Genomic DNA, 17,125 nt, shown 5'->3' on the forward strand with positions numbered 1-17,125 from the left:
TGCTCTGCGTTTACTTTTAATGGGAGGAGGCCCGAGTGCAATAAGAACGGCTTTGTGGGATCTAACAGCCATAAAGTCACGACACATGCAAGAGAAATCCTGGCTCAGAGTATCTATGTCATGTTGAGCACACACTGAGGTGAGCATGCGTTTATGCTGCTGTGTTTTTCATGTTGCTGGGCAGAGGAAAAGAGGATAAAGGTGTCACTTATGATTTGTATTCACAAGTGTGAATGCGGTTTGGTTTCCATGTGATTTGTGCATTTTGTCTTTAAATGGAAGTGAAGATGGGACCATGTTGAGTGTACCTTTTGCTGGATGGTGGAGTGTTTCTGCTCCATGTCCCTCTTCTCTTTGGCAGCATCCACCACCAGCTGGTCCAACTGCAACAGACAGAACAACTGATAAGTCAAGCGAACCAAACCACACGTACTTAAATCAGAACAGCGTACGCAAACGTTTAAGACACATCGCTCGAGTCATTGTTTTCAGAAAACCTATTTTCTGTATTCTATAAATTCAAAGGAATGAAACCCAAATTGACAAAAACACAACAACATATGAATGAAGATGCTTTGCTACCTACATGTTTACATTCTTACTACAGGCCAAATATCAACGAGTCACATTCTTTCTTTTGCTTTATCTCACCATACAATTAGAGACGGTGAGTGAGTGTGAAAGTCATACAATCTCACGCTGGGCCATTAAAATGAAAACACTCTTTTCGACTGCACTTGAAAGGTGAACGCAAGCGTGTGTGCACAGAAGCTTTCCTTTCTATTCCTGAACGCATTAACGATTGCAGCAAATAAACAACTTTTCCACGGGAGACAGGACCGGCCTTGTCCTCTAAACAAGAGGGGCCGTGCTGCGGGGGCTTCGTCATGTGTGAAATTGGACGGGGGTTGATCGATTCTCCTCGTCCCCACGAGTAGCCATCGCATGTCGACAACAAAAACAAAAGGATCTTTTGAGCAGAGAAGAAAGCAAACAAATAAAAAGACTTTAATGAAGTGCTGGAGGTCATAGGGTGATGCCGAAAATGTGTTATTTCACCTAAGAGCAGTGAGATTTGGACTGTGTGCCTTTTGATAGTCTGCGACCGCAATCTGGCCTACATCATTGTGTCTCGAGCTTCAAACACAGAGGGATCAGTATCTGCAGTGCTGCATGTTTACTACAGATTAGCTGCGTTCATCACGTGGCTTTAACGCCTGCGGTGGCTTCACAGACCCCAGTTTCTGTACCACAACTTCAAACTAAATGATAATTCATACTAATGAGTTACAGAGAAGTCAGCGTGCCAAATGAGATAAAAGAGAGCAGAACCACTTTACTTCCTTTCTGAAAAAACAACATTCTAGGTATTCTGTGTAATTCACTTTGTTTTTCGTTCACTAAATATATTACTTTTTCAAAAAAAAGCTGCGACCCAATTATTTCAGAGAAGGCAGCGTTTGAGGCAGCCGGATCTTTTGTTTTGTTTGGAGAGGAAATGGGTGGACGGCAGAGCGGCAGGCTGATAACATCAGATGGGAAATGTTTTCCTCTGTCGCACATGAACTAGTCCAGTCCAGTTCATGCCGTCTATCTGCTTCTATATGTATCTACAAAAAGGCAGGTGTGTGTTTCCATCTCACCCATATTTTGTGAAAGACTCACCTTACCTTTCACATCTCGTCTCTCTTACTATGCAAGACGCCAGTCTGCTACCGACCACAGCGCTGAAACATGTGGGTCACTCGGACTTCTGCTCAGACCGGTCTCAACATGCAGCACTGTGATGACAAGCTGCATGATTCACGGAAAAGATACAAAGTATCCTTCTGAATGAATATATGCACTCAATCCTGAGGCTTTGTGTCATGGAACGATGCAGAATATCTTATATTTAGAAGCTGTTTCCAAAGGCAAGCGTGGAAAGAAGTGGCATCTTTGACATGAATCATAAAGTGGTCATTCAAACACATTGGAAAAGTAACTTCAGCCGTCTTAGTTTATATGATTAACATTCATCTCAGATGATATTTCCATGTGTCTTATAATGCCCCTTCTGTGTCATTTACTGACCTTTGTCTGTATACCAGCTCAGTAACTCATTACCAAACAACCACAGGAACATTACTGCAACAGTTCCTCAATTTCCTGCAAAAAACACCTTTTTATCTTTATTTTTACAATAATTCCAACAACCAGTCTTCTGTTCCCAAGCAAAAACACTGGCAGCAATATCATGAAAGACAACTAAACGCCTACGATGTAGTGTATATTGCTGTAACTCCAAACCAGAGTGGGAAACCAGCTTTATTTGTTTACCTTCACTTCTATCATTTCCTCTCACCAAACCTTACAGAATATATGAAGACCAAAATGCCCTCGCATATTGTTGACCCTTGATCTCTCTCTCTCTCTCATTGGCTACAGGCATCGAGTCATATTATCAGACCTGTTGACAGCTCCTCCACACCTCCCTGCACAGCCTCTCCACCCTCTTCAGCTTCATGATGGAGAGAAGAAAAGAGATAATCCACAATCCTCTCCGTCACAGCTTCCCGCAGCTCGGCCTCTGATCTTCCTCTCCTTTCAGTTTCGCACTGTTTCCAAATTCACTGCGACAGGCTTACGATCCACACAGCGCCGGTATACTTCTGTAGCCGACCCTCTAGCTCCCTTTTCCTCCCTTTTCCAGGACCGGGTTTCTCCCTCTGTCCTCACACAAGCCTTGCCGTCTTTTGAGTGTTGAAGGCTTACAGTTCATGCCTTTCCATTCTACTTCAATCACTTTTTGCTTTGAGAAGATTACATTTCGCCTCTTATCCCTTCCTATAATCTGCTTTTCAAAGTGGGTCCTCTGTTCCCCCTTCTCTTTTCTCGGCACTCTTTGGTTCTCTCTGTCAAGTTCTTGATAGCACCAAAGTCAGATGGTTCCAACGTCAGAGCATGAGGGTTAGAAACCACACTCTTCTATCCAATCCACTTTAGAGGAGCACCATCCCAACTCCTCAGATCTGGCTTCAAAAATGGTATTTTTTTCAAGTAAAAATCAATGTTTGGTTAATTTGCCTTCTTTTTTTCTTGGTTAAAATGTCAGAAAAACATGTTTACACGCCACTCTTTTCTCTTAAGAACGGTCCTCTACTCTTCTGCTCCCCGCTGGGACTCCTTCCTTCCTTGGTCCTGCACCCAATTTTGAGAAATATCCTCTTTTTCGGCTCTTCTACTGCTCCAGTCTCAGAGTTTATAGTCCACAAGCTTCAGCATCAATCTCAGGTTTCTATGCTGTGTTCACTCAGCTGATAGTCAGTGAGTCCGGCTGTGGGAAAACCTTTTTCCAGCCCTCCGGCTGCTTTCTTCCTCATTCCTGCGCTTACTGTAACAGCAGCTCCACTGTGATAATCATCTTAAAGTCACAATCGGGCCATCCCCTGGCTCATAGGGACGGCTCTGTTTATCAGAGGATGCACACAGACAAACACGCACGCACACACACAGAGAGCTGAAATATCAATTGACACGAAGATAGCTTTCCACACACACACACACACACACACACACACACACACACACACACACACACACACACACACACACACACACACACACACACACACACACACACACACACACACACACACACACACACACACACACACAAAAAGAGAGAGGTCATCTGCTGCTCCCTAATCATCGAGGCGTAAACCCACGACCACTTGTGGAAGAAGACGACCAAATGTTTCATTTCAGAGTCCCTGAAACGAGCTCTACATGAGCCCCCGAACACGAACGCTCTCTAGGTAATCAAACAACATTGTCCTCGTGTAAGTAGTCAAAAGGGTTTACCATGACAGTGCACTGGTGTGTAAACTTAGCCAACATGTATTCCACTACTCTGCTCCAAATAGACTAATGTTTATTTATGTTGCAAGAGTTTATACTGTATGTTCCATCAACATTGCACGTGTTTTTCAGGGCTAGTTTTGTGTTTATTTATTTAGCTTATATTTTAAGTATTACATTTAAATAAAAGGAAGGAAGTGAAACAAGTTGGGAGACATCCAACTTAATTTCTTAACTGACAAAGTTAAGGCAGAAATGTATGTAATAGCATATAAGATATACATTTGAAAAATGTAATAAAACTTTCTAAATAGTTCAGACATGTAACAACATTTAGTTGTTGATTTAAAAATGATTAAATCAACAAAACCTCATTACCTCGCTTCATAAGTGACTCAGTCACAGACTTGAGAGAGAAAACAGAACACAGTATAGCTGCAGCTGAAGCTTCGTGAACATGTGAATACTCGGAGATGCGTCGCTGTACCTGTCCTCCAAGCTGCTTCATCAGAGGTTGTAGTTCACTGAAGAGGTCATAGCCTTGGTGGAAGAACGTCAGGTGGGCGTACATGAAGGACAACATCTGTGGAGAAGATGGTGAACATTCAGAGAGCAAGAAAGGCTGCTGCACAGATCATTTCACATGAAAGAAAATTGTACTTACTGATTTCAGGATTTCCGATCTTCTCTTTGATTGTAGCACATTGATCTGCAACGAACAAAGACAAACAGTGAGAAGTAGGAAGAACAAACTAAACTAAATCTACAGTGGCGATATATCTGAGAAAAAATAAAATAAAAGGACGAAAGAACATAAGACAGAAGGGAAAATGAGGTAAGAACAAAGAAAAGAACAAATTAAAGTAGACAAGCGTGAAATGAGCTGAACTGAAGCAGAAAAATCACCCCAAGCATTACTGGACAGCAGTTCTTCCTAACGACACCAGGAGGAGCTCCGTGTCTCATGTTCAACTCAGTCTCACCTAGCATCTACACTGCCCTGCTGCAGTCATTGCAGCCTCCTGTTTCGGTTTGTTTTTCTGCTTGTGTGTGTGTTTGTGTGTGTGTGTGCGCGTGTATGTGTGTGTTTGTAGCAGACTCCTCTTCATCTACAGCCTAACCGACACTGTGCTGCTCATCTGGCCTGGGAAGTTATTTGAGGTAAACGTTACAGAGTAGAGATGCATTATAACGGGTTGTAAATACGGTCATGCTGGCTGGTTTAATTGTGACCGATTCATGATGGCTGTGCGACAGTAGACTCACTGACTGGGCGTGGTGCATTCGACTACTTAAGAAGGCGAGGCAGCTTCTGCATGAATTTCAACACTCTGCCTCATGCTTATGCATCGAGTCCAATGGTTTTCCTTTATTTTGGTCCTGAAAGCAGGGACATCAAACATTTGATTCCACTGAAGAACACAAGTTGAAATCCCTGTTGTGGCTGTACGTTGGGAGTCCCTTTTCCTTAGTAACACCCAACCACACTTTGTGTTTATACACAGATGTAACTCCCCACCCAGGGGAGGAAGCGTATTTTTCCATCTCCTAGCCACAGCGGCTGATGCATCACATCTTTGACAAGCCCCCCCCCCCCCTTCTCTCCATTACAGTCAATTAGTAGTTTTGAATCAAGAGGCAGCTATGAGCGATGGTCGTTTAACCGGCAAAGTGGATCATGGTGTCAACAAAATGTTTGAGTGTCATGTTGGTAATTGGTTGGTAAGTTGTGGTAAAAAGATTTGGACTTAATTAGTCGCTATTGAGGCAGAAAAACAACTTCAATGTCTCTACAAACTGTGCTTCTGCTTTTACTGGTTTGTGTGTCAGAGGAGACGAGCTTCACCTGAAAGAGATTTTTACTCCATGTTGTGTTTTTCACGTCATACATACATTACATGTTGTTTTTCTAGGCTTGACCAACATTCAATAAAGCAAAGCAACAGTTTAAAGTATTTTTATGAGCTCTACGTGGCACGACAGGGCAAAAGAGAAACGCTACATTCTTAAAATGTCATGAATGCAAGTCTGGCTTACAACCTCTCTCATATGTTTTCCTCTCCCTCTACCATCTTGCATGTCACTGTAAACTGTGCACTGTATAATTAAGCAAAAATGCCACAAAAACAGTCTAAAAGCAACAAAAAAAATCAAGCTAGAATCCATCGGAAATGTTTCCTACAACCAAAGCTGCAGAAGTTAGCAACATTTTAAAAGTGCTGACAGTGCTGAATGAAAGGAGACTCATTTACATCAGCTGTGCAAGCTCGTGGGTGCATAGATTTCCTATAAGCAGACTAAGAGGAAAGATAGAAAAGAAAAACAAATTTCTCACCACCAGGCTTCATTTGATGAGAGAGTGATTACGCAGTGGGCCACTGGAGCAGACTGCCAAACCTATTTTGAAACCTGCTTTGTGGTTTCTTTTCAAAAATCTAATTCTGGAGCGAACTGTGCCCGTGCAGCATTGTCTGTTTCTTTTGGAGTGAGATTCAATAACAGTGCTGGCAGCTGCCTTATCAGAAAGCATGAAGCATTCATCAGTGCTTCTGTGGCCACGAGGAGAGAACGAGTGCTCGACTGTATTCAATAACACATCGGTTTGGCTTTGACAGAAAAATGCAGGGACATATTTGCAGAAAAGGGGATCTCCAGTGTTTGATTGAATTCATTTGGATACCGGTGGTTTTTCTTCCAATGTTCAATTTGTAGCAGCATTCTTCAAATACCGTTAGACCCGAGAGGTTTTTATGATTAATTAAAACAATCTTTTCAGTTGGTTTCTTAAATACATTCTCCTCCCTCCTGCTGCTTGTTCTATATTTATCTTACCTAAAAATATGAATCATTTCTCCACCGTTCATCAAGTGTGATGGCTCATTGGCCACAAGAACATTCTGTTACTGACCAAAACGTGTCAAATTTAGGATTCTAACACTTAATGGCAGATCTATCATTTTTCACCAGTCTAGGGGGCTGACTTGAGGCCTAATGTGAAAATGCATTTTAACTCCTTAATCAAATTAATTATAAACATCAGCAGACAGCAGCATTCTATTCATTTTAGTTGTGTGTGCAACAGGCGTGAAAAAAACTAAATTAATAACAATCACATCACTGTTCACACCAAGAAGAAAAGGAAATCAAAGACGACTTCTTCTTCTGCTGCTGCTATTCCTGTTGACACTGCTTCAACAAACTGCTGCTCACTGTGTCCTGCTTATTAATCTGCTTCTACCTTCTTCCTCTTTTTGCCAAATCGGGTATTTCACTTTGAATGCAACTGAATCAAACACAGCTGCTGTTCATTCCTCTCTGTGCCACATCAGCAAATTTCAAAAGCCGCATGTCAACATTCTCTTACTGTATCACTTTAGAGAACCGAATGTATTTTTTTTTTCCATGAGCTGTAAAATGTGGATGAGGCTCAACAGGAAATGAATTCAATGATCACCGCATGTATTGAAATACACTGGACCGGGCTTTTCTCTCATTTCTCACACACTTTAGCTGCACGTATAGTTTTACTATTTAAATCCCAGAGTGAGTTGCTGCACCTGTAAAACGTAGTCGAGGACGATGTGTCGGAAGCACTTGCGCGTGGCCGTGAGGATGTTGGTGGCCTCCTCCACCTCGTGCTGCTTGTTGCGGGGAGCCTGGGCGTTCTTGATCAGCGCGCCCTCCTTTTCCTCGCTGACTTTGTCAAATTGCTTCTTGGCTTCTTTGAATTTACGTATGTCACTGACAAAGGAAGGGAGGGGACAGACGTTCATTAAGACGAACACATACAGTTAACTGCATACATTGTACAAGTATTTCTTAACATAAAGGAGAAATGCTCTTAATTAAATCTAAGATACTAATATCTTTGTTTGATACTTTGTTTGGATTTCAGAATAAAGGTTTTACAAATTAGTTTTTCGCTGTTGATCTATAATCTGGGGAGGAAATACTCTAAGTTGCTGCCAGAAATATTTAAAGTGTTATAACAGCATGTTCACACAATTATGGGATCAAGTTTAAGGGGTTTGACAAACTCTATGACCCGTCAAATAGGACATGTCCCTTTGTTGTAAACAATGTTGTGAGGGGAAAGGTCGAATGTTAAAGGAAGCGGAGTTATCTCGGGATATGAAGCAACACGACCACGGTCAGGCAACAGGAACACGCAAAGGTTAAAGTTGATTTCATAAATCTAGGTCAGGGAGAAATCCAATAAGATTGAAAAACTAAATTACTTTGTAAAGTTACTTGATCCAGGTCTTGTGTCTCTGTAAGTAAGGGTTGAACCACTTGTTCAGGACAAAGTGCTCAAACTCTGCGCCCCAAAAGTTGTTCTTTGGTGAGATTAGTGTTCGAGTGCAGGAAGGTAGTGAGTGAGTAATAATGATGTTTCCCAGCCTTCTCTGAGAAGCATGGCTGCTGCTGATGTGGGTGTTAAGCCTCGGTGTGCTAGAGGCAAAAGCTGCTAATCCTTATAATGAAATAAAGCAGAAGGCCCCAATGCTTCCTACAAGCAGTCTGGAATGCAGTGCTGGATTAAGAGGCTTTAAAGAGAAAATATTGTCCTGTATACTAATAACTTTGTCCTTACATGCACTGTCTGGATCATCATCCGATACATCCAGTGTCTACTTTATATTCAGAATATTCAAGAGAGGGCTTTCTGTATTCAAAGTCTGCTACACTCTTCCTCCAGCATGGATTTGAAGTACAAGTAAGTTCCCCTCATGTCTGCCCAGTGTTCCTCTCGTTAAGTTGATCTGGGTACAATCATGAGTAAAAATCTAAATGTGCTGAAGCTCGGTCTCAAACAGAGATGAGACAAAAAAAGTTAAATCAGGCCATTCTTCAAAAGCACAGATTGCCTAGAGGTACAACCAGCTTCGTTATCCGTCTTTATCCAATTAATACTCACTCTTTGACAAATGTTTGAAGCTGGGTCTTGATTGATCTCTGAGCCTGATCGAATAATATCTGTGAAGAAAGAGGGAAAGAAAGAACAATTCAGGCATTTTACATTCTTAAGGCGCTTCTCGAAGAACGCAGCAACAAGCTGATACTTTTATTCACTTTTCAGGCCACGGGATGTTTCGCGAGTCAGCATCGGGCACCTCTGTTTAGGAGGATTTCTGTTAACATCACAGGGTGCAAATAGAAAGCTACATTTACACAAACGAGCGGACTTTGTAAACTCCCCTCATAAAGACATAAACACGAGAAATGACGTGATTTGCTTATTTTTGGTCCTGAGTCACACTCTCATTAACCTGCATGCTATTTAGAAAATGAGCTACCGAGCTAAAGGCCGAACAAACACGTGAATCTCTAAAAAAAAAAAAAAGGGCTTCAGTGTGATTTGATGGCCAGACGAGACAATATGAGCAGTGTGGCTGGGAGAGGCTACCAGTGACAAACAGATTGAGTACTGTGTTTGAGTGGATCATGTGCTGAAAGATCGCTGAGTGGCAAAAAAACCCGATTTGACAGTCAGCTGACGTGACCACAGTTTCCCCTGTTGAGTCACAGTCGCAGGCCTGCTCTGTGGCTCCTGGAGGCTTTTAGGGGTCTAGTCAAGGAAGCTAATGAGTGGATTTGGTGAGGAAAGACTCCGCTGTTGACTCATGGTCGACTGCCCACCGCAGCTTTTTGGGATACTAGTTAAGAAGACAGAATACAGTACCTCATTTAACCTGGGAATATTACAGCCTGGCTTTAAGGTGGAGCTTAGACTGTCTGTAGAACAGCCACATGCATAATGCTCATTTAAAGCTTTTTTATTAATCAATTAACTGTTTGCTCCGTAAATTGTCAACAAAAAATAAATAGCCCACAAGTTCCTTGAGTTCAATGGCTAAGCCAAACTGCTTTATTTGTCTGATAAAGACAATAATAAATGTTCTGTTTATCTACTAATCTTCTCATGAAATACTAAATCTGCCCATAACCTGTTTGACCATTCTCCTGCTTCACTAAAGGTGGTATTGGTAGTTAACGGCAGCTGTAATAGTATCAATTAGGGAGGTGGAGAATAGGTATTTAACACTTTAATGGTGACAGTTATCAGCTACAGTGGTAAAGTCAAAATGTCTTCCACAAAAAAAGCCTTTTAAATCGATGTCTGACATTCGACATTCAAGTTGTTCAAATTCTTGATCTAAACAAATCATTTTTAGGAATGCACATTCAGTGCAGAGGTTACGTTCCCATCCACAACCACAATACTCGTAAATGTTTAATTCCCAGTAGCAAATTCCCCCGGCTCTGTGTGTTCTAACAAACATGAACTCACTCTGAACATGTTATGCAGAGCTCATAGAAACACGACATGACAGGGGAGATCACGCAATACAACTTCACTGTAGAACAAAAAGGCCTCTAGCTCGCCCTGTGCCTCCTTTAATGAGAGGACATTTCTGAATGGCACTTTCATTCCTGCCAGAGACGGACAACCGAGGGACGCTAACAAGGGCGCTCTGGGAAAAACACCTAAATCAGATCGGTCCTTCGGGGCTCCTCGGGAGAGTTTGGTCCATATCCAGTGGTTGGAAGTGGAAGCTTTAGATGGTCATGTCAAGCCAAAAAGCATACTTATATTGCTCTGATGAATGGTTCTTCTTGTAGTTCAGCTGTCTCCAGGGTGCCAGGCCACATTGTAAAGTGCCTTTAACCTACTTTATACTGCTCCACAAAAGGCGGTATTGCTAGTTGCAGCTGTATTATCATCATCAGGTAGGGAGGTGCAGAGCAGTTATTTTTAACAGGATGCCAAACACATTGTTAAAAGATTGACCGTGACCAAGTTTACAGCAGTAACGCATGATTTATTCCAACAGATTCCACAACATGGGAGGCAGGGAATGAGTTTTATGAGACAGGAAAACCCTCTTTCTCTTCACCAGGGACTCTATATGCTGGGAGAAGAAGTCACTTTTGAGGATTTTTGTGACAAGAAATCCCAAAGCTATGTTGACATTCAAGAACATATTCAAGAAAAGAAAGGGGGTTTCAGACATCTGACCCAAAAGGTTTCCCTTTAAACACTTTTTATAGAGAATTATGTTTGCAAATCCAACCTGGAAGCTGCGTGTTAGAGACACCTTCTTATCAGTTGAAAGGTAATGTCTTGCTCAGGGACACCCGAGCATTATTGCTAAACCTCTATAAAGTATTTCTTGTACAATTTCCGCTTCCCTCTCAAACCAGTGGCCATCCTCTCACAGACCTAAAGTCTCTCTCTTGTAGTCTGCTGCTGTAAATAAATAAAAACCTCTTGACAGTTCGAGAGCTGTTCCAGACTGTCGGCCCAGCCGTAGCGGTGGGAAAAAAATAATAATGAGAATATATATTGAGTTTCGCATGGCGGCGATATCATACCGTGTGATAGTTGATCATCTCCTGCAGGCTCTCGGCAAATTTAGTGAGACTGGACTGTGGAGAGAAAAGGACAGAGGGAGAACGTCAACATATACTCTTATAACTATAACACACAAACAAAGTCAACAAAGAAAGCAAGGCCTGTATTAAAACTAAATAAGATGCAATACTCTACACAGAAACTGTGGTCTTTTTGGAGACACAATAACACGCTGGGAAAGAATTCTTTTGGCAAAGTTACTCCCTTCAAATACATGCAGTGGCTGAACTTCAAACCCAAAGGAGAGGCACTGAGGGAAATAGACAAAGGCAGAGAGGAAGTGCTTGCCTCGCAAAACTCATGTGAGAAAACAAAACATCTGACCTCGACAAAACCCAGTGGACAGTGCGAGGTTTCATCAGGTTTTTAATACACATTTATATATAGTATGGTAATGTCATGAGAGGATGAAAACATGTTGCTCAAAAGAGACAAGAAGAAGGAAGTGCATGCCAACAGAGAGGAGCTCCAGTCCTCTTTATGACGGGGGGAATAAGTCAGCCATGGTTTCACACGGTGCAGATTTTATACTATACGACTACAACTTAAAATCATATTAAATATCTAATAACTGTAGAACATGTCAGAAGAGGCTTGCCTCTACAAAGGCCAAAAACAAAAACAATGAAATAGAACTAATGTTGGTGACTTTCTATGATTCAGATCACGCCAGGTTGTTCTTTGTTTACCTCGATGACCTCATCTTTGGTGGACTGCTGGGCTAGCTCCCGGATGCCGGTCACAAACTGCTTGTTGGCTGCATTGTAGGCTTTGCCCGCATCTATCATCCCAATGCACAACTTCACCAACTAGAGAGAGAAAGAGAACGAGGCAAATGCTTAGGGGTAAAGAAATGATGTAGTGCAGTAAGAGACAGAAGTGGAGAGAAGATGATAAAAACTAGAAACCGCGCGGGTCATCTCTTCAGGACATTCTCTCTAATTAACAACATTTGAAGTTTGCTGCTAAAAATGGATTCAGAAGTTGTACATTTGCTTGAACGCGTTGCTGCAGAGCGAAAGGACAACACTGATGCTGAGTCCGTTTCTTGGTAATTAACAACATCTGACTCATCGGGGCCAAAGATAATTCCAGGTTATGTAAACAACTCCCACACAGGAGATGACACAGAGCCCGAATGTGCCTCTGCAGCACAAGCAAATATGGTAATTTTAAGCAGTTTCCTAGATTACTGAGTTATTAATACATTAAAAAACTGATAGAATACAAAACTGACATTGATATTTTGCAGCAAAACTCAAGTAAATTAGGGATTTGAATCAGAAATCAAATAAAACACAAACGAGTAATTTGAGTCATTAGTTTGTCCGTCTGCCTCGAAAATATTCATACAGTTGAAACAGGACTTTTCTAAAACATCATGAAGGTTTGATTTACATTTAAATTTCCCCTTTTATGAGTTTTAATTTCCAAATTAAAAGGAACTGTGAACACCGTACGGGTTATTTTCATTAAAAAGAAAATGAGTCACAGGTCAATCGTATCTGACCTCAAGCCTAAACTGTAAGAACATCCGAAGCCTCGGCTAAAAGACAACAGCTAACTCCTGTTACAGACTCCATTCTGTGAGGAAAACGCCCTTTTTATGAGCGGACATACTATTGACTCAGTTAAAAGTCTGTTAACTTTTGGCAATATGGCAATATGTGTATGTACATGTCTGGCAGGTAGGAAGCTCAAAAGGAAAAGTTGAACTCTGGTCTCTTCAGCCCCTTTCCACTTGACCCGGACCATTAACACGTACACACACACACACTATCACAGCCTTACACACACAAAAACACACACTCTCCAGCAGATCCTTCCTCTCGCAAGCAAGAGGGGAAGTGAGGCCGGGGCTGAGTCACAGAGGAGGGGTGAGGAGGAGGAGGAGGAGGAGGAGGGTGGGACTCTGTGAGACTTGAAGTCCAGAAACAATGAACTGGGATCTTCCCGGCTCGAGGTCTCGCCCCCAGCTGGAGAACAGACTCTCAGCTCTGTGGGGGATCCACTGGGTTTGCCCTCAGGGCCGGACACAACTTCTGATTAAAACTAGTTTGTTTGTTTGGTTTATACATGTAGTCTAGTTAACTTCAGCAGAATGGCTGAGGTGAACTGCGACGTAGCTCACCAGGAGAGACGAAATAATCTGAACCAGCAACAGGAAACAATACGTTACTTAGAAAGTCAGACATAAAAGAAAGACGCTAAAATGTTGAGCAAATCAAACTATAGATGGAAAACCAAAGTTCATCATCCGTACCTCATACTGTGTGTTACAAATACTGTTGCCAGAACAGATTTAATCACCATCTTTATGATTTTGATAAATAAAATGTCCTTGTTAGATGTTTAAAGTGATACAATACGGCTCAAAGGCTAAAACATAAACGGGAGACCAGACGAGTTAAAAGTAATAAATAAGCACATTTATTCAAAGAATGCATAAACTAAACAAACATGGAGAGTCAGTAATAAATAAATAATATATAAATAATAAAGTGATTAATCAGGCAGAGATGAACTGAGTCGGTCATGATGTTTAGGAATCATAGAAGCGCGCACTGTACTACAGGGTGTGTTTCTTCATATACTTCACACACACACACACACTCACACATTTTATTAAAGTGAGAGCGAGGTGCACGGAGTCTACATTAGAGTCTTATTTAAAGGCCGGGGGACACGCTGGGGACAGTTCGCACGTCGGAACAAATGAACAACTCAGCGATGCTTCTCATGGGCGGTACTCACTTTGTCGAGCTTGGACTCCAACTCGCACACATCGCCCTCCACTTCCTCTATGGTCGCTCTGTGGGGAAAGAAAAATGAAAAGGAGCATTTGAAATCAAGTGCGACAGTGACGCAATACTATCAACTTCACCGACACTGAGGGGCGTTCATATGCTCGATGGTGAATGGAATACAAAAGACACTGCAAGGGAACCCTCGTGTAGAGAACATGAAGTCGCTCTGTTACACTTTGGTTTACAGTCTTTGCTACGTTATTACCATTTGTCCTGCTGTTCACTGCACACAGGCCACAGACTCTATATCAGAGGTTGGACGTAGTCACCATGACATCATCCGTGGGTTTGTGGACGGGTTTGGGATTTGGCCGTCATCAGCTATGTTTTTGGTCGTCGGAATTTAGTTTTTTTGCAACCAGAAGCTGTTCGAGCCAAGTACAACCGAATACGGAATATTATTTCTTTTGTGCACCAAAACGGTTGCAAGTATACTTTCATGAACTGTGAAAGAGTTAATGTTGTTTTCTCGAAATGGACCTTAATTTACGAAATGAACATCACGCTGTGTTGAAGAAGACTAGGATGAAGCGTTAGAACACTGCAACTATCCACGACATCATATCTTGATTATTGCACCAGATTTATGTGATCATGCTCTATGATTATGGGGGAAATATTTGCATGACTGTTCTGCCCTTTATCAACATCTGAACCATTTAAATACAGGGAGTACTTCAAGCTAAATGGAACAATTCAATTCCACCAAAAAGCCCATTTTCTACAATTACAACCTCTGAAAACTACAAAACATGATATTATACACTTCCACGGTGTACTGACACAACCGTGCACAGAAACACACACACACACACACACACACACACACACACACACACACACACACACACACACACACACACACACACACACACACACACACACACACACACACCATTAGAGGCAGCCAAACTGAGAGCTGCCATTTTGGGTAATGCCACAGGGCTTTGAGTCGGGTCTGGCTGTCTGCCCCTTAAACTGTGACGGAGCACAGCTCGGTTCTCCACGGGATCAACAGCCTACGAGCGAGCGAGCGAGCGCCACGACGGGGGAAGAAGAAGAAGAAGACGAGGTCGTCACAGGCTTTGGTGAATTAATAATTTCTGATGATAATCTATGCAGCTAAACGTGTGACCGTGTCACCTTCCTCCACATTTCAGTGCTCAAGGAATGTAATATGCTGTGCCCCAATCAGACTCAGATTTACAAGAATCTAGCAGTAATAATCTACAGAAAGGGAAGTTTAAAACTAATTATTTAGTTTTTAGGTTATGTGTGTGTGTGTGTCAGTATATAGCAAAGGGATTAACAGAGAGACCCGGGAGTAGCAGCGGGGGGCATTCCCAAAAACCCCTCCAGCTGTTTGTTCTTCCGTATGGTGTCACACTGAAAAGCTGCCAACATCTGGTCACCGCCAGGGGAAGAACAAGTGGCAGACTGAGCTAGCTCAGTGCTTTCAACAAAATGTACTGGAGTCAAGGATTCCCGTGTACATGTACAGACTCTTTCTTACTGTATAAGGGTTAGAGTTAGGGGTTAATCCAGCTGCATCATTTTCTTCATCCTTCAATGGCATACCGTCTGAGCTTGGGGCAGCTTGGAGTTTGTTGTGTTTTCATGAAGAAGGTCGTAAAGTAAAGTGCTGCTCCAGATCAGATCAGCTTTTTTGTCTTATTAACATGTGTGCTTCATCAGCAAGTAACAAGGCTGTGCAACATCCAAACATGTGGATACCCTCCTTCTACGGAACATAACGGCTTCAAGTAAAGACTGAGCACAAGATAGAGGTCTCTACACTAAAGGAACACCAATACGTTTGATGAAACCAAGGTAAATATCAGGCAGAATGCTGATGTTGGTGAAAAGCCAAGTATCCTCAAGTCCATGACCAAGCATCTGAGCTCAAACCTTGCTGCCTGGTTAATTGTTGGTTACCACGGTTGACATGGATCCATTAGGATGTTCACATGCTGGCTACGCTACCAGGAGAAGGATAGAACTTGGTGTTGCAGCTAAGTGCAGGTTAAATAATCAGTAAAGCATGCACAGGAAGCCACTCACTCAGCGAGTTGAAATTAGGGCATGCCAGAACCAAGCCTGCAAAAACAGACACGCTCAGTTCGGTCAAATATGTTTCACGCTGGTCCCTGAGGTGCTAAACTTACACAGCATAAAGGATACACTGTATGACAAAACTCATCTTGTGTACTCTGATTAATACATACGGACGTAAACTTGCATGCAATGGCATCGGTTTATTCAATGTATTATATCTTCTGTGCTTTATAATGCAACAAACCTGGTTTACAAGAAATGCTTGCAACATTGGCAACTGTGCGTCAGCGAGCATCACTTGTTAACCCAAACACAGGGGAATGAACTGAGAGCTTAAGTAGATACGGAGGAGCGAAAGGGGGTCAACAGCAATAAAGAGCTTGCCTCTTTTAAAGAGACATTAATCCTGGTCACAAGCTAAAGAACATGCTTACAGGCCCTGTTTGCCTTCGTCATTCGCTAGAGGCAAAGTCCATTTCTTTAAAGAATCACCCAGATGAGGACCGGCTCGAGTGTCTGAGGATTTGGCCCATTCTTAAATACATCTACATACACTGGGCATGCTGCTGGTATGAACACAGTAGAGACAGTGTAGTAAGTACGAGTTGCAGTCCTTGGTTTAGCCAATATTACCAGCAGCCGGAGGACGGGCCAAAGCTTTCACAGAGCAGCCAAGAACCAGATTGGTCTTCAATGGAAGATTTGGGTGTGATCTTAAGAAAACCCATCAGGGGATAATTGCATATGACGGATGTGTAGGGACACAAAAGCCACCACAAAATATCTTCAATAACCAATCCAATAAAAGCTCTATGATTGAGGAAATGAAGCATGGGCACGGTGCAATCCAATGAAATGAAATATGAAATATATAAAAATACATGCTGTAAGCAGATTCTGTACGATTTTAAATGGAATACTCTTTATTCTCTCAACAACGCCCGTCGCCGTTGCTTTGTCTTTGATGAAAGCACTTGACCTTCCTCAGGTAGAGCTGCTCAGAGAC

At 42.2% G+C, this 17,125-nt stretch overlaps 1 protein-coding gene across 2 annotated transcripts in view; it reads right to left on the bottom strand.

Annotated features, from left to right (window-relative positions):
* Nucleotides 1-17,125, bottom strand: part of LOC306694647 (arf-GAP with coiled-coil, ANK repeat and PH domain-containing protein 2-like) — a 42,885-nt gene that overhangs the window by 18,812 nt on the left and 6,948 nt on the right. For both annotated transcript variants that reach the window (XM_079157575.1, XM_079157574.1), the window contains exons 2-9: nt 14,012-14,069; nt 11,947-12,066; nt 11,218-11,271; nt 8,759-8,817; nt 7,398-7,581; nt 4,505-4,549; nt 4,328-4,423; nt 309-383 (exon numbers count right to left, since the gene is read on the bottom strand). In XM_079157575.1, coding sequence (XP_079013701.1) covers nt 309-383; nt 4,328-4,423; nt 4,505-4,549; nt 7,398-7,581; nt 8,759-8,817; nt 11,218-11,271; nt 11,947-12,066; nt 14,012-14,069 — 691 coding nt within the window. The remainder of the gene's footprint in view (nt 1-308; nt 384-4,327; nt 4,424-4,504; nt 4,550-7,397; nt 7,582-8,758; nt 8,818-11,217; nt 11,272-11,946; nt 12,067-14,011; nt 14,070-17,125) is intronic.

The sequence above is a fragment of the Pholis gunnellus genome, assembly GCF_910591455.1.
Source record: "Pholis gunnellus genome assembly, chromosome: 4".
In the NCBI taxonomy this organism is placed as follows: domain Eukaryota; kingdom Metazoa; phylum Chordata; class Actinopteri; order Perciformes; family Pholidae; genus Pholis; species Pholis gunnellus.